Source organism: Sphaerodactylus townsendi, linkage group LG08 (assembly GCF_021028975.2).
Source record: "Sphaerodactylus townsendi isolate TG3544 linkage group LG08, MPM_Stown_v2.3, whole genome shotgun sequence".
Taxonomy (NCBI): domain Eukaryota; kingdom Metazoa; phylum Chordata; class Lepidosauria; order Squamata; family Sphaerodactylidae; genus Sphaerodactylus; species Sphaerodactylus townsendi.
This window is the reverse complement of record NC_059432.1, coordinates 70013006-70040583: the sequence shown is the minus strand read 5'-3', so window position 1 is coordinate 70040583 and position 27578 is coordinate 70013006. Positions and strand designations below refer to the sequence as shown.

General features: G+C 42.7%; 2 protein-coding genes across 2 annotated transcripts; one reads left to right on the top strand and one right to left on the bottom strand.

Annotated features, from left to right (window-relative positions):
• The first annotated feature begins 634 nt into the window (after positions 1–634).
• Positions 635–16102, top strand: DNAJB11 (DnaJ heat shock protein family (Hsp40) member B11). Its single transcript, XM_048506846.1, is given in 11 exon segments — positions 635–798; positions 2329–2485; positions 5515–5621; positions 7838–7979; positions 8323–8334; positions 8336–8469; positions 12167–12249; positions 13570–13627; positions 14402–14513; positions 14671–14830; positions 15511–16102. Coding segments are annotated over 11 exon segments (1095 nt in total). The 5' UTR covers positions 635–733; the 3' UTR covers positions 15576–16102.
• Positions 16103–17988: 1886 nt separating this feature from the next.
• On the bottom strand, positions 17989–27226 carry PROCR (protein C receptor). Its single transcript, XM_048505925.1, has 4 exons — positions 26997–27226; positions 24508–24759; positions 20495–20767; positions 17989–19350 (listed from the first exon to the last, which is right to left on the bottom strand). Exons 1-4 carry the CDS (start codon positions 27055–27057, stop codon positions 19238–19240), a joined length of 699 nt encoding a protein of 232 aa, XP_048361882.1. The 5' UTR covers positions 27058–27226; the 3' UTR covers positions 17989–19237.
• Between the last annotated feature and the right edge of the window lie 352 nt (positions 27227–27578).

Sequence of the window (27578 nt, the reverse complement as noted above, 5' to 3'; positions counted from 1 at the left end):
AAAATGCAAGCATTGTATCTTAGCTAATGTGCGTGTCTTCCAGTCCGTCTTTACATAATAAGATGTGCATATTTGCCAATCATCTTTGCACGGGACTCCGACTGTTCCATGAGATTATTCTAACTAAAGCACGACAAAGGCGGTCAGATTCAATGGAGCCATAAACACTGCTGATTCTGCTGGAACTTGTGAGCAGCCCAGGGAGAGAGATTTTTACAGCGAAGGAAAAGTGAAAATCCCACGCGTTTAGTTCTGATGCTCCAATGGCAAAGAACTAAACGAGTGACGAGTTTGATAACCATTCAACCAGACAGCCCCAAATTCAACCAGACAGCCCCAAATTCAACCCCAAATTCAACCAGACAGCTTACTAGAAGTTTCAACCACAAACCTTTCAAATGGGAACCTCCTAATAAAGGGTGTCTGTGTGCCTGTCACGACTTTATAGCGTTCCGTCCTATGATTGGGTAAGAGTTTTTTTTTAAAAAATGAACGCTCTTTTCCGCGTCCCAATTTGTTGACGTCTTATAATTTTATTGGTCACGCCTAGCCGGTAGCGGGTGAAGTGTGTGCTTATGATTGGCCGGTTCGGGGAAAGGGTGCCTGCGGTGCCGTGTTCGGATTGGTCAGTTTTGTTCACCGGGTCCTGTCTCGCTTTCGCTCTTCTGTCTATGGTTACCGGGGGGGGGTAAGTACCGTGGGGGCGCGGAAGCTGCTGGAAGATTCCCCCGCCATGTCCCCTCGCTTCCTTGGTGGTCTCCTATTGCTGCTGTGCATGCTTGGGGCCGCCATTGCTGGGTAAGTGTGAGTTTCAGTTCTCCCCTGGCTAGTTTGTGCTGTTTGTTGGTCAGAGATGGGTCCCCCAGGCGTGACCAAAGCTCTACTGCTTCTCCACTCCTCCCTTTTCAGTTTCTGGGACCATAATAGTCGTTGGCACTGTTTTTCTCCCAAGTGGTGATCCGGGCAGTTAATTACGGGCAGCCTCATTCATATAGGGTTGCCAACCTCCAGGGATCCCCTGGAATTACCACTGATCTTCAGCTGAGAGACGTAAATTCCCCTGTAGATAATGGTTGGTTTTGAGGGTGGTCTCTATGGCTTTGTAGCCTACGGAGATCCCTCTCCTTCTGAAACCGACTCCTCCCCAGGGTTTTGCCCACAAAACCAGAGTTGGAAAACCTAGGTTCAAATTTTCCCTCTGCTATAAAGCTTGCTGGGTCACCTTGGGCTTGCCATCTTCTTTCAGCCTAACTTACCGTACCGGACTGTTGTGAAGATAAAATGGAGGAAGAGAGAAGCAAGTATGCTGTCTCATGTTCCTTAGAGGAAGGTCTACTCTAGGGTATTAAATTTTGTTCTCTTACAGTGATGAGATTCAGCCCTCCTGCATTTGTAGTAAATGGTAGAATTTCTGTAAATGCTAAATGCCATGTCATGGTTCAGAGTAGGTGTATGTGTATGTTAGAAAAGCTTCACATTCTGGTTGTTATCTGTGGCAACTTATTTCCTACGCCATGTGTGTACACACAAACACACACAGTCAGTCATTCATCAAGCACAACTGAATCATACAATCATAAAGCTGGAAGAGACCCCAAGGGTCAACAAGTCCAACCCCCTGTCATGCAGGAACACACAATCAAAGCACTCCTGACATATGATTATCCAGCCTCTGTTTAAAAATCTCCAAAGATGGAGACTCCACCACTCTCCTAGGTAGTGCATTCCACTGTCGAACAGCCCTGACAGTCAGAAAGTTCTTCCTAATGTTTAGGTGGAATCTGTTTTCCTGCACCTTGAATCCATTACTCCGTGTCCTAGTCTCTGAGGCAGCAGAAAACAAGCTTGTTCCCTCTGAGATGTGGCCGGGAAGATAAACAGTAACCAACTGTGTTTATTATATAGAAAGTTTTGATTGCCCTTCTGTACAATGTTGGGAGAAAGGTGGTTGTGTGATTGTTCTTAGGATTGTGAGAAATAAATGCATTTTCCCAGTTCTGATTGGTCAGTTTTACTCACCGGGTTATTGTGGTTGGTATGCATATAGTAACACCTGCTATTCACTGCATGTTTAGTGTGATTGGTTGTGCATATGACTTTGCTGTATAGTGTTAACATAATACTTAAGTTTATGGGCCCTGCTTATTGAGTTTGATGCTGCCATAGAGATACCATGCATACCATCCCCTAGATGAAATGCTTCCAGTCTCTGTGTTGTATTTGTTATGGTTTGGTAGCAGTAATACAAGGGCACCATATTTTCATACCCTCTTCCTATATGTAGTCTGAATGTTGTTAAAGGGTTCAGTGCATTATTATTATTTTTAGGAGGGATTTCTACAAAATCTTGGGAGTGTCTCGCAGTGCATCTGTTAAAGATATTAAGAAGGCATACAGAAAATTAGCTCTGCACCTGCATCCAGATCGTAACCCTGATGATCCACGTGCACAGGAAAAGTTTCAGGATCTTGGGGCTGCCTATGAGGTCAGTAAAGAAGCAAAAAGGCTGTCCAAGCTCTGAATGTTGATTTAGAATTGCTGTCTTTGCTGTGGTATAGCGTGACAGATTTAGCATTATTTGAACAATGCTGGAGAGTCATGAATATTTTGTTACAAAAACTGTTGGGAAACACTTCCCCTGAAAATTCCTCTTTGAAAGGGATGTCTGGATGGTCTGAAGTATAGTAAACAGACAAATAGTTATTGCATATTGTTCTGTCTTCCATTATTATGTGCAAACAAAATCTATTTAGAAAGGTTGCAGTTTATTGATAAGGTTGCTGTGTGATCTATTTCTGGAACCTTTGGTTATTGTGATAAGGGGCAAGAGTAACCTATCTGGATTTTACTTGGAGGTTTTGTTTTTAAAACAGACTTATGCAAATGATATGTCTCTGATCTTATCCAATCCAGATCAGTCCTTTTGAGAAATGATAAGCATTGTTAGATTAATTTTCAAACATCACTGAATATAAAATGTTTTATTAAGTTGGAGTGGATCAGCTTAAATATGAAAAAGAGGAAAAAGCATTCTCTATTTAATGGCGTCATAAGGAATTTTTCCTCAGTAAGATTTGAGGAGTTTAAGTTCTAGAGTTAAAGTTGGTACAGCAACAAAAAAACTATTTAAGGAAGCAGAAAAAAATCTAAGCAAATGAGTAGTTTTGAAATTATGGTGAGAAGGGAGCATTTCAGCTATAAAAACGAATGCCCTTCCTAGGCTAATTTTCTTATTCATTAATATTTCATCAGATGTTAGTAGTTCAGTGCTTAACTTACGGCAAAAATCTATATTGAATTTAATTAGACATAATAAACCTCAGAGTGAATACTAAAATGATATTTATTTAGCTATTTATGTCATGATTTTCTCCCATAGCAGCTTACATGGTTCTTCCCTCTTCTGTTTTATCTTCACAACGTGAGGTAAGATAGGCTTAGACAGTGTGACTGGTCAAGGTCATCGAGTGAAGTTCCATGGCAGAGTGGAGCTTTGAGCCTGGATTTCTCAATCTTGGTCTGGCATTTTAACCACAGTTCTATTCTAGAAGAAGAGTTTGGATTTATATCCCACCTTTCTCTCCTGTAAGGAGACTCAAGGTGGCTTACAAGTTCTTTTCCCTTCCTCTCCGCGCAACAGACGCCTTGTGAGGTTGGTGGGGCTGAGAGAGTTCCAAAGAACTATGACTAGCCCAAGGTCACCCAGCAGGAATGTAGGAGTGTGGAAGCACATCTGATTCACCAGATAAGCCTCTGCCACTCAGGTGGAGGAGTGGGGAATCAAACCTGGTTCTCCAGATTATAATACACTTGCTCTTAACCACTAAACCACGCCTGCTCTCTAGATGTGTGCAAATTCAATTCAGAGGGGACAGATATTCCCAATATTAGGAAGTATTATCAAGCTATTAAATTTGCTTCTGTGGAACTGGACAAATTGAGAAAAGTTTTTGGATGTGCAACAGGCAGCTGTTTGTAGTTTCATGAGAAAAGCAGGAAAAATATGTACAATTTTCTATGTTCCATTTCTGAATACTGCTAACAACTTGTATTGGGTCCATGGTTACCACCAATATTTTTACTTTTATATAATTGTGAGTTGTGTTTATGGTTAGGTTAGTCATTGATGGTAAATAAAGATTACTTACTAGGTTAGTCATGTGCATTTAAATTTCTAGAAATATTTTGGGTTATTGACATTGGGAAATGATTTGGTATTAATTTATGATCTATTGATGGCCCAAATTGGGGGGGGGGGGGCACAGTACCATGCTACTTTCCCCTTAACAATAACAGCTTGGGAATGTTGTCTTCCTTATTATAAGGCATAAGTCTATATAGAATGAATTCTCATTTGAAGAAGCCTTGGAAACCAGTATTTCAAAGGAAATAATAAATAGAATGTATGCTTTTGTTAAAAATGTGTCTAAAACTTTGGAAAAAATTGTGAAAGAATGGGAGAAAAATTGGGTTACAGTTCTTAGGGAACTTTGGAATTGTGTCTCATCTGGAATTGTGTATGTTAATATCTGCTGATTGAAGAGCAAGTAATTTAAAAATTCAGTGTCATTGGTATTTGGTTCCCTCTGAGCTAGGACAATTCATGGTAATGCACCAGGGAATTGTTGGCATGTGTTTGGGCTTCATCCTAGACTAAAAAAAATTAGATACAATCAGAAATATAGCATTAATTCTATTTTTCAAATCCTAAAATTATCTTGTATGATTATTTAATACATGCAGTAAATATATTTGTTTTGAGTTAGTGGTAACTACTGCTAAAATGTGAATTGCTTCATTTAAATCTGGATCCTTCTTTAATATGTTGCTTTGGAAGGGTTTTGTCAACAGTTTTTATCACTAAATCAACATTTTTTAAAAGAATGGGGAAAACAAATTGGCTGGTAAGTTTGTAAAGAAATTATTATTGAATGTTGTCCCAAAAGTTGCTGTTTCAATAATCAACAACTTTTAAGAATTTGCCATTTTTAAGAATTTGCTATAAAGAATGTTATACAATTTTAAAAAACAACGTTTAGATTGTTGTTTGGCTCTTGCACTTGCTGATAGCTCCTAGGAACCTAAAAGCAAGTTCTTTGTATGATGCCATTCTTCCTTTTTTCCACTGCATTGAGGAATGATTATCACATTGTATTCTGGATATGCAAATCCAAACTCATGTCAATGTGTGCATGTTTAATATTGGGGTAGTCACAATGTTATGTATGTATTCTCCATCTAAGTGATTGATTTGTTTTCTTCTTCATATCTGAATAAAAACATGTACTGTGCCAGCAATTTATATACAGTGAAAACAAATCCCTCGAGCAACATTAAAAGAATGAGGAAAAAACAGTAAATAAAGTTAAACTCATTTATTATGTAAGAATTTAGGAACAGATGATGAACGAACAAAGACATGCCAGACTAGTTGTTGAGAACTATATAGGAATTTATCTTTATTAAAGTTTTGTGTAAAATACATAGCTATGTATAATGGCCTACTCATTCCAGGTGCTGTCCTGAGTTGAGGAAGCGAGAAAGCTTCAGTACTCGATGCATATGGATGGAGAAGGTTTAAAGAAGAGGTCCTTGGGTTCCCATGGAGATATTTTTTCACAGTAAGACCATCCTATTTCTCCAATTTGTTGTTTTGCATGAATTGGAACAAAGCCTTATCCGAAGCCACAATTACAGCCCGAAGATCCAAAGATTTGGGGCGAGCAATCAATGCTTAGTGTGGGCACTGGGAGTTGCAACCTTCTTTGAAAACTCTAACTTCCTCCCTCAGGGAAGGAAGATTTCACTTAGACAGACACACAAGACTTTCGCCACACTTTTTGGTGGTGTAAGTCTGTGCCACTGAAGGGGGCATTCCCAGGCCGAAAGTCTTTTGGGAGTCAACTCGGCCCTCCAGGAGTTGGAGGCACTCCCCTTGATGTTGATGCGCCTTTCGGGTTCCTGTGCTGCACTTCGCTGCTGCCAAAGTAAGTCCCACTGTGCCAACGCTGGTAGCACAGGAGTTGGCAATATAACGGGAATGAGATTGAGGGGTTAGTCGCATTACCCAAAGGATTGTCTTAGGCTGTTTCCGCACGGGCATTAAATGGCGACCTGGAGACGGCAAAGCATGCATCTCCGGAGCGCCGGCGCCGATGCGAGCGCGCAGCAGCTGGCCCACGCCGCCGTCCTTTACGCGCCATACGACCGCCCGACCACTGAAGGCCCCAGCGTTTTCCCCAGCTGGCGCTGGGAAGCTCTTTGGGGAAAGCAGCAGCCCGTGGAAGCCGCTGCCCGGCGAGCGGCGGCGGCTTCACGCGGCGCCTCCACCAGCACTTACCTTGTCCCGGGCCTCCGGTGCGTTGCCGAGGCCTGGGGACCGCCATCACCCTGCGCCCGCTGGAGCAGGTGCGCGCCCAGAACCAGAGGCGTGTCCCCAAGCCTCGGCTGACAGCGCCGGAGGCCAGCGGGAGGACATCTGCCCAGGTTAACCGAGGCGCCCACGGTATCACGATCGGCGGAGGGCGGAGTCCCAAAGCGTCAGTCGGGTGGCGAGCGGAAACCAGCCGTCTGGAAGCTTGACCTTAGCCAACTAGGAAAAAAATCCTTTTGCAATGCTCAGCTTTGCGCAACAAGGGGCAGAGTTAGAAATTTAGTAATCCATGAAAGTTGACAAGATATACTTGAGTTGGCAAGATCTACATGAGCGTTTTAATATGAATCCACTCGTTCACATCTAAAGTGGGTGAGATGGCTCTATTTTTTTAAAATGAAAACAGAGTATGCAGATGGAGTGATTGAAACTCCCCTGTCCCCGCACTGCTGGCCCCTTTTTTTCTCCCAGCCCATCTTTGTCAGAAATGAGCCAGGCTATGAGAGCAATGCTAGCGCCAGTGCAAACAGAGTGGGTAGAAATTTAGGGAGGCATCAGGGAACAAGATTTTACTCCCCTTTCTCACATGTTTGTTTTGTTTAAAAAGAACTGCCAGCGCAGTACTCACTGATAGCAAGATCTCTGTGTAACTCAGGTTAAATAGTGCTGTTCAATCCTTTCCTACCCCCAGGGAATTGGTTGCTTTGGCTGCATGGAATCTGAGGAAACTGTTCGTGTTCAGCACAATTTCAAAGATGATTTGTCTGGAACAGCTATGAAAAATAGGGCAACCCTGTATGCAGGGTGCCTCCTGCCAGAAAAGTGGGAGGGTTAGCCAAATATTTAACATACATACATAAGGTGTTTTCACAGATGCTGTCTTGCACCATATTCTTCCTGCTGGAGCATGTTGCAACAACTCAAACCCATTCTGGGATTAGGAACAGTTTTTGAGCTTCCTTTCCTCCTGTTTTCTCCTCATTGAGAATGGGAAGTTGGACTTAAAACGTGAAGTTCTGGTTCCCTCTGTTAAAGCAAGCCAACCACCCTAGTGAAAATCAGACACAATTTGCTGGTTCATGTTGTGTAACTTCCCTCTAGCATAAGGTGGTGCATCTGAAACCTTCTGAAGTTGTTTTTGCTTATTTCTGTCTGTAACCCATTGTTCTTCCATTCTTGAAACCTCATGCTGACTGCTGTCTTTGCAAATTTTCCCCATTTCGGGGTTTGCCCTTTCAGGCAGGTTCTGTTCCTGTTTTCATTACGGTTGTATCACAAATTAATGTCTCTGTAAACATTGGATGGGGACATCTCTCAGGAAAGGAGTGTGAGTTTGGTTGATCCTACTTTCACAGCTGACAGAACTAAAGCTGTCTTGAATGTTGTCCTGCCACTTGAGCCAAAAGTAATCTCTTGATGTCCAGCTCCCTTTTCTTTCTGAAGTAATGGTGGCTTCTTTTGTAGCTTCTTTGGGGACTTTGGCTTCATGTTTGGAGGCAGTCCTCGCCAGCAAGACAGAAACATTCCAAGAGGAAGTGACATCATTGTGGATCTAGAAGTTACACTGGAAGAAGTGTATTCAGGAAACTTTGTGGAAGTAATGAGTGTACACCATCCTGCTATGAAGGGATCACTTACTGATTTTTTTTTGAGGAATTAATGATGCCAGGGTTTTTTAAAAATGGCATATTTAAAAAATGTAACAGTTGTGAGGAGTGGTGACAATGATGTGCTGTTGTTTGAACAGAGGACTTGTCAATATCCTTCTTGATTGATTAATTCAAGTGTCTGAGGGAGCAGGTCAAGAGTGTTGCTGTTTTGGTTTATATGACCTCTGTGTAGAGCATATCAAATTTACAAAGGGACTAAGAAGCATTATTTAGGGCTAGAACGCTCTACATAGTATAAATTTTCAGAGATTCTGTATGCGGTTTCAGGTTACTTTCGAGAACAAACCTGTTTGCCAAGACAAGCTTACCGGCAAAGAAATGCAATTTACTTACCGGCAAAGAGATAGGGACAACACGCTTTAAGCTAGGCCCAGGGCGTTTCCAGATGACCCAAGAAGTCGTCTGTGATGAGTGTCCCAATGTTAAGTGAGTCTGATGTTTTCTTGGTTATGTTCATCATTTATAATAATGCATGACTGCCAAAAGTAGCAGGAGAAGTGGTTACATCTCCAATGTAAGCTACATGGTGGTGAACATTACTGCTTTGCTTTGTGAATTTAAGTTGTCAATGGGAAATCCCTCTGGGTTACCTTCTCAATTGGAATGTGAATGATTTCCCTGTCAGTGCAGCCTTTTGTTGCTCTGGAACCTTAGTAGTTGATGAAGGAGATCACATCCATTTTGACCCTATTAACTAGCAAGAGTTATTCCGCACTTACTGTAGCCTTGGTCTTAATGTCTCAGCTGGATGATTTGTTCTCTAGTTAACGCAGCAGGATTCTAAATAAGAATTAAACAATGGCTTACAGTCCTGGTTTGCAGGCTAGCAAATAAACCAGTTTGTTTTGTCTGATTTAGCTATCAAAACAAACTGCTTTTAGCAATATTGGGGTTCATTAATCTCTGGTATACATAAAAGGAAAGGAGGGAGGGACAGTAAAGCTTGTTTTACAGGTTTGTTATGGTTTTTTTAATACAGTCCACTATGGACTGTAGAAGTGTTTGAGATATAACTTAGCCGAATGATTCACCTTCTGACCAGCATCTTCATAGAAAGAGAATTGAGAAGAGGTGCCTGAAGAATCAAAACTTCTCAACTAGATCAACGACTAATTTTAGGGCAATAGTTATATTTCATGTTGTCTTGCCCCAAATGTACTTTTGAATAGCACAATTACATAAGCCTTTTGGATTCCTCACAACTGAAACAAATAGAATAATGTCTCCTTAAACATTATCCTTGGCTAAAGAAAACCTTGATTATAATAGGCAATAAATCTTGTACACGTAATCAAAGCTCCCTAAGTCAGTATCCTGTATGCCTTTCTGACAGGCAAACCCCAAATCCCAGGTTTTAGGTCAAACATGAGGCATCTACGGTAAGAAATTGTAGGCTTTTAATACCAAATATAAATGTAAATCCAGATCCATACTCCTACAATCACCTGCTTTTTTATTCCATGTCTGTTGCTTATCCCACAGGGGTCCTGCTGTTAAAAACCCCTAGGCTTATTCTGGGGGGCATTTGGGTTTCCTGTGATTGCCTTACATTTTACCGGGGAAATTATTGACATTATAGTACTGTGCAGCACAGTGGTATTCCAGTGTAGATCAATATCACAGAAAGAGACAGGGACATGTGGAGATTGCTGCAGGTGGAACGTGGCTTCCTGAGGATCCCTCTCTCCCCACACATGCATGCCTTCCCTTCAGCTCTGGATTGCTTTAACTGGCTGCCACCTGTCTGGTTCCAGGGCTATGCTGGAGAGCTCTCAGAGCACTGGTTCTGTCCCCAGGCAATTGCCTTTTCAATCAAAGCATGCCCTGATATATGGCAAAATAGGAGGCATGAAAGCCTCAGGCAGAAAAGAAACGGTCTATTAGATAAATACTTTAGCAACTAAGTAAAAGAACCATTATGACAGTGAGAGACTAAAATTAATATAGGACCCTGCACACAGAATTACCTGATTTTGGAACTGAACAGCCTATTGGTATCTTTTTTGGTTTGCTTACTTGTGAAATAAATGGAGAAAATGATGGACATATAAATGTCCAATATTTTCTAATTAAGTCTTCTAAGTAACTAAGGGGTTGAGGTTTGCAGGAGTAATAAGGGCTGTCAATGGCTGGCTCAACGGTGGACAAATGGTGATGAGGGAGAGGAACACTCTGCCAGCCAGCCCTCTAGACCCAGAATACAAATACGGGTGGCAGGAATTCGAAGGGCAGCAAGGGCTTTCTCGTCATGCAAACAACGCTTGCACTGGATGAAGGGCATGGGCATGGGACGTGGCTTGAAGCCAAGGGCAGAACAAGGGGCAGAGCAGGCATCATTGCTCTACTGCCTGCAGGTGTGGTGTGGCCCACCACCTCACAGTTGTCTGTGATACCCACTTCCTACTCCCCACCACCACCACCACACATACACACCTTATCTTGGTTCAACCTGCACAGTATCTTCCCTGATTTGCTGCTTTCCCGGTGGGAGGTTTCCCCCTGTGCAGGCTGAGGATCTTGGTAAAATGCCTGGGCAGGCTAGTCTGGAGACAGTGGTGGGAATGCCAGGCGAGAAGTGCACAGAGCCAAGACTTGAGTTCTTCTTGCTTGTATGGCTGCAGGCGTGGGGTGTGGCTAGTATAGCTTATGGGTTTCCTGTGAGGGTTTTTTTCCTTCTTTGCCAGTAGGAATGGGTTTCCTGTGATTGTCTCAAGTGTGGCAGGCTTTAGCGTATATATCTAGATTAAAACATTTAGGGTGCAGGAGAGATGGAGACAATGGCACCAATACTTGCTACCCTATCTGAAATCAGAGAGCTAAAAAAAAAGTGCTTGAACTCCAGCACTTCCCTCAAAGGAACCAAGAAGAGGAGATTGAAGCAAAGCAGTTATACCACATTACAAATCCGGAAATTTCAAAAACACTGACAAAAAACAGCAAATAACCCACTCTCCCTAAATATGCCAATAGTCCCTGACCCATTTCTGCTCTTCTCCCTCCAGAGCAAAAGACCTGGTGCTGTAGGCAACCATGCTAGACTGATGATGCTTGGGGTTAGGTAGGGAAGGCACCCTGGAAGGATACATTGTGTGTGTTGGGAGAGAAGTGAATCTCCCAGCTTACTGAGTCTACCCGGCTCTGCTGGCAGTTCTTTGTGGTAGCTTCCCAAAGCTTATAGATCGGGAAGTGAGTTGTGAGATCCACTTTTCACTTACTGGATTTCAAAGCAGAAGGCCTGCAGGAAACAGGCAGATTTCCCCCTATTGTAAAAGTTTCTTGTTTGGTGCCTCAGAACATTTCCTCATTTCCTCAGAAAAGGCTTACAGTTTCTTCATAGCTCTAAGGAAAGTTGGTAAGGCAGAGTCTAATGTAAAATATAAGATGTACTGTAGGTTGTCATGCATACACTTCCTGTGTTGTGTGTGTGTCAACAAATCATTATCTAGTATGTCCAGTACTTTTGTTGAAACTGTCTGTTAGTCTTAAGATCATGGCAGTCACTCCCGCCAGTTATAAAGGAGAGATATAAAAAATGCTAGTATTGCAGCTGGTCCCTTGGGTAGTGAACCAAATCAGCAGATGTGAGCTTCTTCACAAGCCTTCTTTCAGAACTGAAGTTCCGGGTGACCATCTGCTGTGGCTGTCAATTCCAAGTTGTGAAACGGTACAGTGGAAATCAGACAGTGCTTCTGCTAGGAGTTTATTTCTGCATTTAAAACAAAATTGGGAAGTGGGTACCTTTTGTAGCCAGTTGCAGCTAACAAGCAGAAACAGTTATGTGAAATGAGACTTGCAGTTGCACCCTGTAGCATTCTTGTAAGTGATTTCTCGAGTCATCAGGAAATGCCTAGATCAGGGGTAGGGAACCTGCGGCTCTCCAGATGTTCAGGAACTACAATTCCCATCAGCCCCTACCAGCATGGCCAATTGGCCATGCTAGAGAGCTGATGGGATCCTAATGACCCTACTTTTATATTATTCCTCTACCAGACTCAGCAGCATTATTCTACACTAGTGGGGAAAGAAAGCCCCCACCCCCACCCCAAAAAGCGCCCCACTGAATAGTGAATTCTGTTTGGTAGAAGTATGCTTTCCTGTGCTTACTGCCTCTTTTGTTTCTCAGGCTGGTGAATGAAGAGCGGACCCTAGAGGTGGAGATAGAGCCCGGTGTGAGGGACGGCATGGAATATCCCTTTATTGGGGAAGGTATAATGTTCATTTCTGTTTTTTTAAAAAAACAAAACCTTCACTAGTACTGGTTTGACCAGGGGCAGTAAAGGTTTTTCTCAAATTTCCTGGTACCTAGGTTAGGTATTAAAAGAGGACATGGCTCCAGTAGTCATTGTTGGAGGCTTTAAAATGTCTTGTTTGTTATTTTAATGCTGTGACACAGAATAAGTTCCTGAGAAACTCAGGTTTTATTTTTTTTTATAGACACTTTTTGTTTCCAAATACAAACCTCTGGTCCTTGGGGTTGTAGAAAAACTGCAACAATGTACAGGTAGCATATAGGCAAGACTTCCTGTAATGCTGGAATTGGAAATTTGCCTTTCACCTTTCCTTCTCTCATTTCCCCTTGACTCTGTGTCCTTCCCATGAGGCTCTGTAATTCTTTTGCCAAAGATTCCAAAATACAAGTAAACCGTTCTATTGGTCCAGTAAAAGTAGATACTGTATATACTTGTGTATAAGTTGATCCAAATATAAGTCAATTGTACCACAAAAAAACTGGGAAAACTTATTGACTCAAGTATAAGTCTAGGGTGGGAAATTCAGCATCTACCAGTAAATTTCAAAAATAAAAATAGATACAGTCGGAACTATTTGGGATCTCTGCCACTGACCCCCATCTCACCAGTCCCAAGGTCTCTGCCACCGACCTCTCCATCCCACAGCTTGTCCAGCACATCCAGGTCGACTGGCTGTCACCCACTGAGAGCCAGGAGCCGGCCACCGCCGAGAAGGAGGCAGAGAAGGCGGCTGAAAGGGGGGAGGCAGAGAAGAAGGCAGAGGAGAGTGAAGCAGAGAAGGAGGCTGAGAAAGCGACTGAAAGGGGGAAGGCAGAGAAGAAGGCAGGAGAGAGCGAAGACGGGAGAGGAGGAATGCTACAAAAGAATTAAGTGGGACCCTCACTCGCGTATAATTCAAGGGGGGCTTTTTCAGCACAAAAAATGTGCTGAAAAAGTAGACTTATACGTGAGTATATATGGTATATGCAAAATTTCATTTAGTTAAATTTAAAACACGAACACATGCTTTTTGCAGCATGATGTATCTGCCTCTTCTACCCACCTTCCACTTCTTTGTGTTATTTGGTCATGGGTGTGTGAATCATATTTTTATGAACATATTGCCTGCAGGCTAGCAGATGGAATTAATTACCCTTGCACACTGAAGCAAGCAAATTGTTTCCTTACGTAGACAGCTTGTAGGATTCTCTCAAATCTTAGTATGCCTGAATAATTTGTGCTGGTGTCCTGTATGACTTCTAGTGAACAAGTCTAATCCCTTTTTCAATCTTCCTAGGTGAACCACATGTTGATGGGGAGCCAGGTGACTTGCGCTTCCGAATAAAAGTTCTCAAGTAAGTTAGGATTCAATGTGATTTTATTTGTCTTGTTTACAGGGGAAGATGACTTGTAAATGTCCTGTGTTGACCCATGAAACAGAGCAATTACTTCCTTGACAGGTGCTGAAAAATACTGATTTCATTATGTCATGCAACCCCATCCAAATCCAGAGGCAGCAGGACTCTAAGAGGGTTTTCTGGAGGTGTGGGTAGCCAAAAAAAGCTTCAAAACACCTCATAGGGCTTACAGAACCTTCATAAGTCCGAGGTTCAGGGCACACCGCTCCCATCCCAAAACACTGGGAGGGAGGCAACTAACAATGGTTCCACCCCTCCCACATGCAGCACTGCCACAGCCCAGTCTTACAGGTTTCCCCACAGTGAGAAGTCTGCCTCCTCCACCAGGGCAAGTCTCCTGAGGAGGCTACACTCGCAGACACAAGGCTGTGACACTCCCTCAAGACCTTTTAACCATTCCGTCCCGCCGCCCCCCGCCCCCCGCCTTGTCTTTGGATGGGGCTCTTATTGTCTGTGTCAATGAATGTCCTTCATGAAGGAGCAATACCATAATTTTAAATCATTCACACGCACACTATTGTCTTGAGAAACACAGGACATCTGAAAGGGAGGGGGACCTTCCTCTCCCTACTAGCCATGATCTGTGTGGATGGAATCCCCTGGCAAAGGGAGGGTGACTGCATCCCCCATCATTTCTACCCTATTCAAGAAGAAGGGAGCCCAGGAAGAGGTGGTTCTTCTGATTGTGTTGCTCTTTTCTGTTGGCTGCAGGCATCCAGTCTTTGAACGAAGAGGGGATGATTTATATACAAATGTGACTATCTCGCTGGTCGAGGCGTTAGTGGGCTTTGAGATGGATATTTCCCATTTAGATGGGCATAAGGTGAGAGAAGACTGTTTCTATTTTGTGTCCTGTTTTGGGCATCAAAGCGTGCAAAGTAGATACTTTAGGCTCCCACACTATTTCCATGGTGCTTTTACATTTGTTCACACTTACTTTATTGTGAAGTCCACCCCCTCTTTGCTTCTGCCTTTTTCAGGTCCACATTGCCCGAGATAAAATCACAAAGCCTGGAGCAAAGCTGTGGAAGAAAGGAGAAGGTCTTCCCAACTTTGACAACAACAACATTAAAGGCTCTCTAATAATAACATTTGATGTGGATTTTCCCAAAGAGCAACTGACTACTGAAGAGAGGGAAGGTTTGTATTTTGCATAGCTGAAAATTGTACGTTACAGTGGACTTCCAAACATTTTGTACAGTAATTGCATTCTCCTCTTGCTGTTATTTTACCTACCCTGCAGGTATCTTCAAAAGCATATAAGAGCAGCACCCATAAATTATTTCTATTATATGCACTTTTGCTGTTTTATTGAGAATTAGCCAGGGATTTTAAAATCTAGCTTGCTGTAGCCTATCAGTGGAAAAGACCTCCTTATTTATGAGTCTCTAGAGAAGTTGTTTCACTGACCAACTAAAACATCCCAGTTAGTTACTACTACAAAGATTGTGAGGAATGTGCCTTGATCTCTCCTGGGCCTTCTTCATAATCATTAACAAGACTGACTGGACAGGGGACCAAAATCTGTGATCCTTCTAGGTTCCTTGCTTATTCCCAATCTGCTGTGTAGAGACAGTAACCAAGATAATGTCAGTGCACTTGTGGCACAGCTGTTTTTTTCTATTCACTGGCAGCTTTTCCCCATTTCACTTTGTGTTAAACGATGTCCCATTCTCTCAAACCTCTTTTGAGAGTCAGAATGTGAATGTTCTTGCAGAGAATCAGAACAGTATGAGTAGGGTTGGTTTTCCTTTGACACTGTAGGTTGAGATGAGATGAGTGTTCTGTTCTTTATGTAATTAGTCTTTTTTTCCCCCTAGGCCTAAAACAACTGCTAAGACAGGCATCAGTTCAGAAGGTGTACAATGGTCTGCAAGGATATTAAGACCAGGAGAAAAATGGACTTTGTTGCAAACAAGTGAAATCAGTGCTGTAAACTGCAGTCTTTTCTTCTGGTCATTGTAGAACACGTCTGAGGGATGGTGAAGCGGCTATTAAGATCTCTGTTGGTACAAATAATGGGGGCGTATCTGGGATAGACCGGAAGAGATAAAAGAAAATTCCTGGTTCAGGACACCATTGGTGCTGCCTATTGGAGCCGTCAAGCTCCAGAAGTGAAAGGAATGAGGCATTTTAACACAAGTACCAAGTTGAACTTCTGGTTTTAAAATATATTTTGATGTTACTTTTTCTTGCCCCTTTGAATGACTTTTCATAATTAACTTTTGCTTCCCATCTCCTTCTCGAGCTCGTGTTACATTTGTTTCAGGCAATGTCCCTCCTGGGTTCTGTGCTGGTGGTAATTTGGGTTTTTAAGGCCCAGTTTTGAGGCTGTTAAAAATGCTTTCTTGATGTTCTGTTTTTTATTATTTAAAAAATAGCTAGTCTTTGAGTGATGACTGAGCACTGACACCGCGTTTCACTCATCTCATCTTTTTAGGGTTCTTTATAAATGTCCACATGATTCCAGTTTACACCTTGGAAGGTTACTTTTCGTTTTTGCCATTACCCCAAGGACAGTGGTTTGTCCTGAGCAATGTGCTCTGTGGTTTGTGCCTTCCGTAAGAGATTGGCATCTTTCTATGCATCTACAGGACTGGCAACAGCACTTACATGTTTACTGTTTAGACTGTAGTGAAAGGAAAATAATGTGTGATCCATAGTATCTTTAAAATAATACATCAAACAAAGGCTACGTAGTCGCTTTGGTCAAGCAAGTGACTGATAGTTAGGTGAAGAAGAGTTTTTACCCTTTGATCTATGGCATCCACACAGAAGATTCTCCATTGTTCGAAGGCATACATACCCTTTATAGGCAGTTACTTCTGTATGCACAGAACAAAAATATCTCTTCCTGCCTTATCTTTGTCTTTGGGCAACTACTGCCATTAATTCCTCATTTTTTTTGCAAACAACGTGTGCTTGGAAAACTGGAAGAAAGATTATGATTCAACAGAACTCGTTACATATTTATCCCACTGATCAATCCAGGATAGTGGCCTGTTGTTCTGTTAGCAATTTTAGAGCTAACTTGTGTTTTACATTACAATTATGTTCACAGGAGCAAACTCCCCATAATATGGTGATACGCTAGGGCAGTAGTGGCAAACCTATGGCACTCCAGATGTTCACAGAGTACAATTCCCATCAGCCCCTGCCAGCATAGCTGATTGGCCATGATGGTAGGGGCTGATGGGAATTGTAGTCCATGAACATCTGGAGTGCCACAGGTTTGCCACCACAGCGCTAGGGCAGTGGTTCTCAACCTTCCTAATGCCGCGACCCTTTAGTACAGTTCCTCATGTTGTGGTGACCCCCAACCCTAACATTTATCCATTTTACAGATGGAGAACACTGATGCAGAGAGTCTTAGGTGACCCCTGTGAAAGGGTCATTCGACCCCCAAAGGGGTCCCGACCCCCAGGTTGAGAACCACTGCGCTAGGGTACAGCAGCCATTCATCTTTCCAATCATTTCAGATTTAAACTCGTGGTATTTTACTGCTGCAAACACCAGGCATGTGAAAAGCATACACTTCTGTGCATAAATGTGAATGGGCTCTTAGATATTTCCAGCTGCTTAGGAACGTTGTCTTTAGTATCTTGGGGGTCTTGGAGATCATGATTGCAAAACTAGGAAAGGTATTCATTTTTGTTTCCTTTCTCAACTAGACAGTCCCTTGTTGTCATTCCCAGAAGTTTTGTCAGCACACTGCCTCTTAAATTTATCTGTCATGCAGTCAGCTTCATGTTGTTCAGTAGTGTCTGTCTGTGTATTTCCTCCTTTGTGGGAAAGTTAACTGGATTTTTTCTTTTCGGCTCAGCTCCCTGCACTAAACATTGACTTGAGGGCTGAAAACAGGAGTGCATGCAGACCTTCAAATAGTTTCTGAAGTAATAGCTAGTAAAGTTACCATAGTATTGTGATATAAACACTTTCCCTTTGAGGCAGAAAAAGATTCTCCCATTATGTATGTGGAGGTAGTCTTTAAGTTGAAAGGATGTATCCCAAGAAAAATACAGCATTTGAAATAATCATTTATCTCCCCCTTCTCCTCCCCAATACTTACATGTACTTATATGTGAGAACTGAATACATAAATAGAAATCACTCAAAAGAGAGATACAGAAGCAGTAGTTTGGATTTTTATCCTGCCTTTCTCTCCTACAAGGAGTCTCAAGGCAGCTTACAAACTCCTTTTCCCTTCTCTCAACAGACACCTTGCAAGGTAGGTGGGGCTGAGAGAGTTCCGAAGAACTGTGACTAGCCCAAGGGCACCCAGCAGGTTTCATGTGTGGAGGAGCAGGGAAACAAATCCAGTTCACCCAATAAGAGTTTGCTGCTCATGTGGAGGAGTGGAGAATCAAACTCGGTTCTTCAGATTAGAGTCCACCTGCTCTTAACCATTACACCATGATGGAGTTTCAGTGATGACTTTCAGAGGTTCTGCAACCTCACAGATGATTTTGTACTGTTCTGTAGAACATATTTTGGTGCATATACCATGGGGGCCTTGACTGTTTGAACAGCTATGAAAGGTTCTCTGGAGTGGATGGAGTTGGTTTCTTTCCCAAGCCATTCGTGCATTTAAAATGCATTAAGGTTACGTCCTAAGCAACCATTCTGTTAGTAGGGCAATTATTTCTGTTGCCCTCCCCTTCAAACTGCACCTGCTATCTTCGCACACATGTTGCTGAGCAGAATTTCATTTGGGGGGGCACTGTAGACTGCAATAGGAGTGGGGAAGTCACACTTATGAGGCTTTACTCTACCAGCAGTAGTTGTGAATAAATAACAGTGAGTGGTTAGGCTCAAGATCTTCAGATAATTAAATAACCATGATGTGCTGTACAGTAAAAATTAAACTTGAAGGAGGGCGGTTCAATCATGGCTTCTGCAAAACAAACCATTTGTTCGAACTATTTGTTCGTAGCCTTCCATTTAAGCAAAATGCTCCTGGTCCAATTTTTGAGTAGTTCCTACTTGCCCAAAGTTCCTGAGTTGTTGGGTGGCCCTTGTTAAAATCTGACACTTTATAAGAATAATATGTAGTGAATTATGTCACTCACAGATCAGCTGAGGTGTACTTAGTTGCTCCATTTCTTTGCTTATCACTTGGAGATGATAGTGTGGTGCCCATCTTTGGATCAAGGAACCCTGTACCTCTCTATCCATTTAGAAAATATCAATCAAATCTATCTCACTGTATGCTGCTGAAATGGGGGAAAAAAGTTAAATGCTAGCAGTAGTGATTCAAAGTAAATTGGGGGGGGGGGGGGACTTGAGAACGACGAAGTAGTCCAGGGGTATTAATTTTTATACACTGCTATGTGACTGCTCTCAGTTGATGGTCAGGGCATGCAAAAGGCAAGATTGCAGAGCCTTCCAGGGGGTATATAGAAAAGTCTGTATGATGACAGTTGCCTTGCTGTGCTGAAGCTCACCTCACAGGAAGATCTTTGGTCCCTCCATGAAAGGATTAAATGCAAATACAAAGGTTGCAATGTTTCCTTCAGTTGAGCTTGACTCATGTTATGGTGCTCGATGTTATCTGTTCCCACCTGTGCACAGGAAAATGCAAACAGCTAGACCCAGCAGAGCAAAGGCACCCACAATGATGCCCAGCACCAGTGGGGTATGTGAGCGTCCTTGATGTTTTCCTGTAAGGCAAGAAAAGAAAAGGCTGTGATAACTGTTCTGCCTGTTTATGGGTGGGCAGCTCAGTACATGTAAGTGACTCCTCTTCAGAGTCATAAGTAGAATGTAACTCATAGGACAACACTGTGAAAAGCTGAGGCCTTTTGGATCCAAGACATCTCTGTTTGACTTAGCAGCTTCACAACAGGTGCATTTTTGACCTGCTCGTAAAGAAGAAGAGTTTGGATTTATATACCCCCTTTCTCTCCTGCAAGGAGACCCAAAGGGGCTGACAATCTCCTTTCCCTTCCACCCCCCATAACAAACACCCTGTGATTTGGGTGAGGCTGAGAGAGCGCCAAAGAGCTGTGACTATCCCAAGATCACCCAGCTGGCGTGTGTTGGAGTGCACAGACTAATCTAGTTCCCCAGATAAACCTCTGCAGCTCAAGTGGCAGAGCAGGGAATCAAACCCAGTTCTCCAGATTAGAGTGCACCTGCTCTTAACCACTATGCCACTGCTGCTCTCAAGGCTTGTGACTGGTGGTACATGAAGCAGCTTCCCATGCAACAGGACCACCTTCATTACAGGGAATCATCTGATGAGGATCTCATATGGCACGGAATAGTAAAAGTCTCTGTCTGAGCCTGTGCAGTCATGTTTTTTCTGTACTGAGGACAGAATACTGGATCAGGAAAAACTAGCAAACTCTTATTTGCCAACGTGCAGAATTATTCCTGCTGCTGGTAAGCAGGGGAAGGAAAGAGGTGGGTCTCTGGAAAGCCTGTTCAGTTTCCCCATGCTGCATACTGGGATACCCAGACAATTCACACCCCAGATTTCATCATGTCTTTTTGGTCTTATTTTTACCATCTCAAAAGCTAGGTGCTTAATTCCTGTTTTAAGAATGAAAGGTGGGATTCTCACCTGAACTCGTTTGTACCTTCTGTCTTTGTGTGGTGATTTTATGGAGTTGCAGGAAGTATGAGGAAGACTATGGGATTGCATGGAAATATGTGCATTCTTTCCTTTTGGACTTTGTGGCTAGGAACCTTTTGATTTTGGCTCAAATAATGGATTGTTTGGCTGCACTTTGGATAGCTAAGCATCACCCCAGCTATTGAGAAGGTTTTGTTTCCGAGACATGTAAAAGTGGTCTGACGTACCAGTCAAGAGTTGGTTTACATCACTGTGCTCCATCACAAACTTAATGCATGTGTCTTGTAGGAAAAACTGCAGGCTTTTGGTGGTCTCTTCGTACGTGTTGAGCTGGCTGCTGGCATACCAGGCCACAGAAGAGGTCTCCAAAGGCATCCACGTAATATTGGCAGTGTAGAATTTCAGGAAAGCAACTCCATTCAGTGCAATATCGTAGAAGCTGTGGCTGCTGCCGTTGTGGAAGATCAGGCAGCCTTGGGAGCACTGCACATGAAAGGGATCTGCAACACAGTAGGGGTGTGAGGAACACATTGATCATGCACAGCCCCTTTTCACAGCTATCTCCGCCTTACTACTAGCCTTTACATTTCTGATCAAAGCTGCAGTCAGTTGTGTGTAGACTTTAGGTTCTCATGTCAAGCTAGGCAGGATTTGTTCAGATAACAGAACAATAAAGACTGAAATCTATTGTTTGGCTCTAAGGTACAGCAATGAATGGGCATATACATTAATTAAAATACACTACTTGGCTTTAATTTGTCATAGGTCAGGTAGCAAAGACAATGGATTTATAGCTTGCTAAAGTGTGTTTTAAAGAAGGTCTCAGGTGCAGTCCAGATGAAGGGCAGGGCCACCTGCCCCATCTGGAAGTTTATGGGGGTCTAAGTGGTGATAATATCTTTCATGTCTATATTTAGAGCACTCTTTGCAACATAAAGGTTTGTTTCTTTGGGGCTTTTTTGCCAGAAAAGTAATGATTAGTACCCCTTCAAAAATAGGATAGCTGCTGACTATCCTCATGAACTGTCTTGTTTTTCCCTTGCTGAGTTTCTTTTGAACTTGAATTTTACACAGTTGCCGAGAAGTGCTGCTCTTTTAAAAATCCTTTTAAAAGCATGCTAGTATGTTTGAAAGGGTCATTTGAAGGAAAATGTTCCTTATTAGAAGGCAAAAGTTTCTTTAATTCTTGATGCTTATTCTTCATAGATGCTGAAACACATGTGGACAGTTTGAGTGATTATAGCGTTATTGCAGGTTTTGTTTCCCTGAAGCTGTGTGGGGAGTCCTGCCAAACAAGGAAGGTTGGTTACAGTTCTGCATCTAGCATTTCCAGTAAAAAGGATTTCCCAAGGTCTGTGAGAAGACTTTCTCTACCTGCATCTTTAGAAAAATCCTATTATAAGAGTAGCCAGAAGTGGACTAGATAATAAACCAAGTCAACCATATAAAGTTTCAGGTAGCTACACTGATCTAAAGGAAAATCCAAATATCTTTTCATTAAAACCAACCAAAACGATAGAAAACAGTTTTACAAGCTGTCACATTTTCCAGAAAGCAAGAAAGAATGGGGTTTGGGGCACCTGGTTTCTCTCTCGGCAGTCTGCAGCTACACTCACAGGCACAAAGGAGGCAAAGGAGCCAACCTCACCAAATATCTCCATCAGAGATGTCTGGAATCTCTTCCCTGCAGGAGACCTGGAAGCCAGAGCACCAGAGGTGGACACAGAAGGCCTCCTTTCTTGGAGTCCACCCCAACAACCTCTCTTTTTCACTGGAGAAGCATTGCCTGGTAGTGCTTCTTCAAATGGTTCCTGAGGTTGGTAATAAAGACATGATCAAGATCTTTCCCTTAATGAAACTAGGCCCGACACAGCTGTCCCTATACAAAACAGGGACCCTCCATCTCTGGAAGTGCTTCCAGACTATGGAGGTTTTAGGGGCACCCATGCTGACTAGCAGTGCAGGCGCAGCCAGAGCAGCCTCCTGTGAGGGGGAGAGGCAAGTACACTGTGTCCAGGGGAGCAGAAAGAAGAGATTGAGATGGCTGCACTAGGGGTGCCCCTCCATCTTTTTCTCTTGTAACAACTGCCTCCTCTCGGAAGACCTCTTGCACTCTGGAAGAATCAGAGGAGAGGCATTCATCTCTTTTTTAGTTCCTTCAGCAGCTTCTGGATCGCTGGGGTGAGCTCCAGAGCCAGAATACTTTTATCCCTCAAATTCCCCCCAAAAGAGAGGCCTCTTCATTGCACCACCCCAGCCAGCAGTTCTCCACACAGGTGGGGGGGAAACCTGAAGGCCTCCCACTTCTCTCCACCCTAGCAAGACCTGCTGAGGAAGAGTCAGCATGGCTTTTGTAGAGGCAAGTCCTGTCTTACAAACTTACTAGAGTTCTTTGAGGGTGTAAACAGACATGTGGATAAGGGGGAACCAGTGGACGTTGTCTACTTGGATTTCCAAAAGGCTTTTGACAAAGTTCCTCACCAGAGACTGTTGAGAAAACTCAGCAATGAAGGAATAAGAGGGGAAGTCCTCCTATGGATTAAAAACTGGTTGAGGAACAGGAAACAAAGAGTGGGTGTAAATGGGAAGTTCTCACAATGGAGAGATGTCGGGAGTGGTGTCCCCCAAGGATCCTTATTGGGACCAGTGCTCTTTAACTTTCATAAAATGACCACAAGGTAGGGGTGGGTAGTGTGGTGGCCAAGTTTGCAGATGATACCAAATTTATGCTTAGGGTGGGTGAGAACCACAAAGGGAGTTACAAAAAAAAAAAAAAGAGCTCCATGCGGACCTTGATAAAGTAGGTGAGTGGGCTAAGAAATGGCAAATGCAGTTCAGTAGTAGCAAAATGTAAAGTGATGCACATAGGGGCAAAAAATCCAAACTTCACATACACGCTACAGGGGTCAGTGCTATCAGTCACAGACCAGGAAGAGGAGTTTGAAGCGTCTTCCAGCTTCTTCACATAGCGATGTGATTGAATTGTTTGGAATATGCTGCCACAGGGAGGTGGTGATGGCCACTAACCTGGATAGCTTTAAAAAGGACTTGGACAAATTTAAGGAGGAGAAGTAGATCTATGGCTACCAGAGCCAGTCCTCCCTTGATCTCAGATTGCAAATGCCTTAACAGACCAGGTGCTCAGGAGCAGCAGCAGCAGAAGGCCATTGCTTTCACATCCTGCATGTGAGCTCCCAAAGGCACCTGGTGGGCCACTGCGAGTAGCAGAATGCTGGACTAGATGGACTCTGGTCTGATCCAGCAGGCTAGTTCTTATGTTCTTATGTTCTTACTCCACATTTTTCCCAGAGCCCCATTGGACTCCCCTCCTGCCACTCATTCTGTCTTCCTGGAGTTTGACTATGTTGTCAAAGTAAAGTAGCTGTATTACAACCTACTTGAGTCACTTTATCTGCTTGCCTTTTTTCCATTTCATTCACATACACAAAACTTTTTCCTTTGTAAAGCTGCACCAAGCCTTGCTTCAACTAATTTTTTAAATCACAGTTCTTTCTAACCTAAAATCTGACTATTTTTTTGTAACTAACCTGGAGATGGAAGTATGAACTCATTTTAAAAGCCTTACCTTTTTTTAAGTTTCCTACTTGGCCTACAAGCAAAGTCTATTTTTCCCCAAAATTAAGCAGATCCCTTCTGAAAACCTGAAAGACTAAAAAAATTAGACTAAAATATTGTTTGTTTGTGACTGGCTGGCTTCAATTGTTTTGAAACCCAGAGCAAGGTCAGCCTAATACATTTTTAAAAAGTCAATCTGTGCTCCAATTATTGTTTAAAAAACAACCTGGTCTCATCTTAATTGCCCAGCACAATCTATTAAGGGAGAAACTCTGAGCCCTATGCTGATATCCGTTTTATGTTTTTTAATATCTAAATTCTCACCTACGTTAACCATTTTTAAACCCAACCAGAAGTTTCCCTTAGATCGGTTATATTGCCCAAAACCAATGGGAACACCCAAGCCTCCACTGTACTATTTTCCTAAGAAACACAACACGGTAAGTGAAACCAGACTCTGCATTGGACTGTAATACAATAGCCCAAGGGACTATTTGCAAATTTGCCTTCAAATCTCTAAACTACATTAAATAGTGCTCAACTCTATCAGGCTCCCAAGCTATGGGACAACAATACATTATTATTCGACAATACATATGGGACAACAGCTAGTTATGGTGGCATCTCCCACCAGCACTGCCTTGCTCTCTACTTCATTACTCACATGCAACATTCCTCTCACGAGCTGTCACTTTGACCATGTCTTGGAACTGCTGTAGGTACAGGAGCAGGTTGCTCTTCCTCTGGTTCCAAAGCTGGGAAGGCTCCAGTGGGAGCAGCTGGCTCACGTTGAACTGTTCATTGTGCCCCTCCAAAGTATGGGTAAGCTGTCCATCCAGAGTGGCATTGCCTACAACTTCCACTGCACTGATGTCTGAGAAGTAGGACAGATGGAGCATGTTGATAGCATGAAAGTCTGAGAGAGAAAACAAGACATGTTTAAATCAAATCTTGGCTAACTGCAAGAACAAACTGTCTGCCCACCTTCTGTCCCTGATGAGTTGGCAGTGGCCTTTCCTAAGGTCAGTTTAACAGCACCTTTCCTTTTGTTCAAGTGTAGGAAAATCAGCAAAACATGAGGTGAACCTGCCAATTCCTCCACTGCAGAAGTAATAAACCATTATGGGTGAACCAGAAAATACTGCAAACGGGACCCCTTAGTTGTGTTAAAGATTATGCTTCATGCTTATAACGCCAATGCAAATGTGAAGCAAGATAAAGCTGCTTTAGGAAGCAAAAATGAGGGGAAGCCCAAATTTTGCTTCCATAATGAGAGCCATTAGTCAGTGTGCACTGAAACTGAATTATCAGTCTGTATATATTCCTTATTTTACGATATTATGCTTTATTTCGTATGAACAAACTGCGCTGACCAAGGGGCTATCTAGACCAGCATCTTTTTTCTCACAGTAGCCAACCAGCTGCCCCAAAACACCCGCAAGCAATGCAAAAGGCAAAGCCTTCCTCTAGTTGTTGCCCTCAGCACTGGCATTCAGAGGGCTGCTGACTCCGAACATTTAGTTATGACTAATAGCCATCAAGTTGTCTGTTTCCCTGTAAAAGCCAAGTGAACTAACAGTCATCACTACATCCCGTGGAAGAGAATACTTCAAGTTAATTACTCTTACAGTGAAAAAGTACTTCCTTTCAGGAATGCTTGAACTTCTGCCATTCAGCTCATTGGAAGCCATTTTTTGTGACAGTTCATTGACCCATATGTGGCTGTTTGGCAGGTTCAGGCTACTATGTGGTATAGACCTTAGCAACATTAATGGCTGCCCATGTAGTTAAAAAAAAGCGATGTAAAGCTATTCAGCAGGCACTGACTAGAATCACTGAGTGCTGAACTGAATAGACACAGTGATTAGTACAAAGCAGATTGTTGTAGTCAAACAGGGTAAGTTCATCTGTCAGAAATGTTTACAGTGAAATTCAAAACATCAATGCTTCCTTTTGTCTTTCCTGAATCTATTGTCCATTAACATCATTGGGTGACCATGAGTTCTAGTTTTGCAGGATTGGGGAAAATGTTCCCCCATTCACTTTCTTCACCTCTTGCATAATTTTGTAAAGCTCCAACTTGTTCTGTCCCTATCCGCCCATGGCGTTGTCTCTAAACAAGAAAGGCTGAAGCATTGTAGCTTTCCCTTGCATGAAAGGTATGCCAACCCCTTGGCCATTTTGGTTTCCTTCATTCAAACCCTTTCCAGTCTATGGTATCTATTTTGAGAAACAGTAATCCGAATGGTACACAATATTCCAAATGCAGCCACACCATAAATTTATATGAAGTCATCACTATACTGGCCATTCAATTGTCAGTCTCTTTCTTTACCTTTTTCACCACTATTTGCCTTTTTCACCACTCTTGCAGATTGACTCACAATTCATTGAGCAACCCTACCTACCACAATCTCAAGGTTTTCTTGACCAGTCATTGCCAGTTCAGGTCTCAATAGTATATACTGGTATTCAAAATTTTTTGAACCAGGGTTTACTACTTTACACTTACATTTGCCAAGTTGTTGAACACTCACATAGTTTGGAGAGGTCCTTTTGGAGCTCTTCACACTTGGCTTTGTTTCTCACCATCTTAAATAATGTCATGTTATCCACAAGCATGGCCATCTCACCAAATCCATCAACCCCAACTGCAGAAAGCCACGGGACACTGTGAATCTCTAATAGAATGGTGAAAGTTTTGGGTTGTTTTCACGTCAAATTGTGATCAGCGGGTCTTCTCTGGTTAGGTACATAGAAGTTATTCCAATGCAGGATAGCTTGCACACTACCTATCACTGGATGTGTCCTAATAAAGATCTTATATGGGTTGCATTTTTGGCTTCTTGCACATCCAATGTTTCCAGTTCTCTCCATCAACCTCACAGTTTCAATCCAGCACAAAACTACCAAAACTACCAAAACATAGCTTATATTTACAAATAAACATAATTTTAAAAGTTTTTTGGTGGGTTTTAAAAATTAGAATCCCACAGTTCATAGAATCAGATAATTAATTATGAGGCTCTAAACAATATGCATCCTACTTCCAAGATGTACACAATAAGTACACACTACTCCCAGTCTTAAAGATTTTCTTGGAGCAGATAAGTGAACCCCCAAAGTCTTAGAGAGCCATGGATTTTCACTTACCTGCACTGTATGCCCAGTGGCAGAGAAACCAAGGTAGAAGAGGTAATAGCAGGATTAACATATTCTCTTGTCTGTAGAAACCTGGAGTACTCAGAGATGAAGATGCTATTGTGGGTTACAAGGGATACCAAGTTTTTTATACTTCAAACCATGGGACAGGAGAGAAATGTAAGCACCACGGAGAATCTTGCTCTCCACTCTGCCCAGTCAGAACTGGAGGAGGGAAGCCAAGATTTGCAAGGAGTGAGAGGGTGGAGCGTGTTATTCTGTTGCCTTTCCCATTTCCTCAGAGGAATCCACACCTCTTCCTTGCCAAACCTTTTCTCTGTTATAACTGCTGTATTTGAAAAATCATTTTTAAAAGACAAAGAACTTCCCTATCCTTGTTAAGATTATCTAAATAAATGGGGAGAGTGAAAGGAAAAACAATACATGAGCAAAAGATTTTTGTGGTGTGGGTACATTTATTGACTGAGATGAAAGAAAGGGAAGACAGCGTGTTCATGCATGTGGTGGAATTTCTGCAGAGGCGTTCCTCCCATAGGGCAAAGTGGGCAGTTGCCCTGGGCGCAGCCCTGTGGG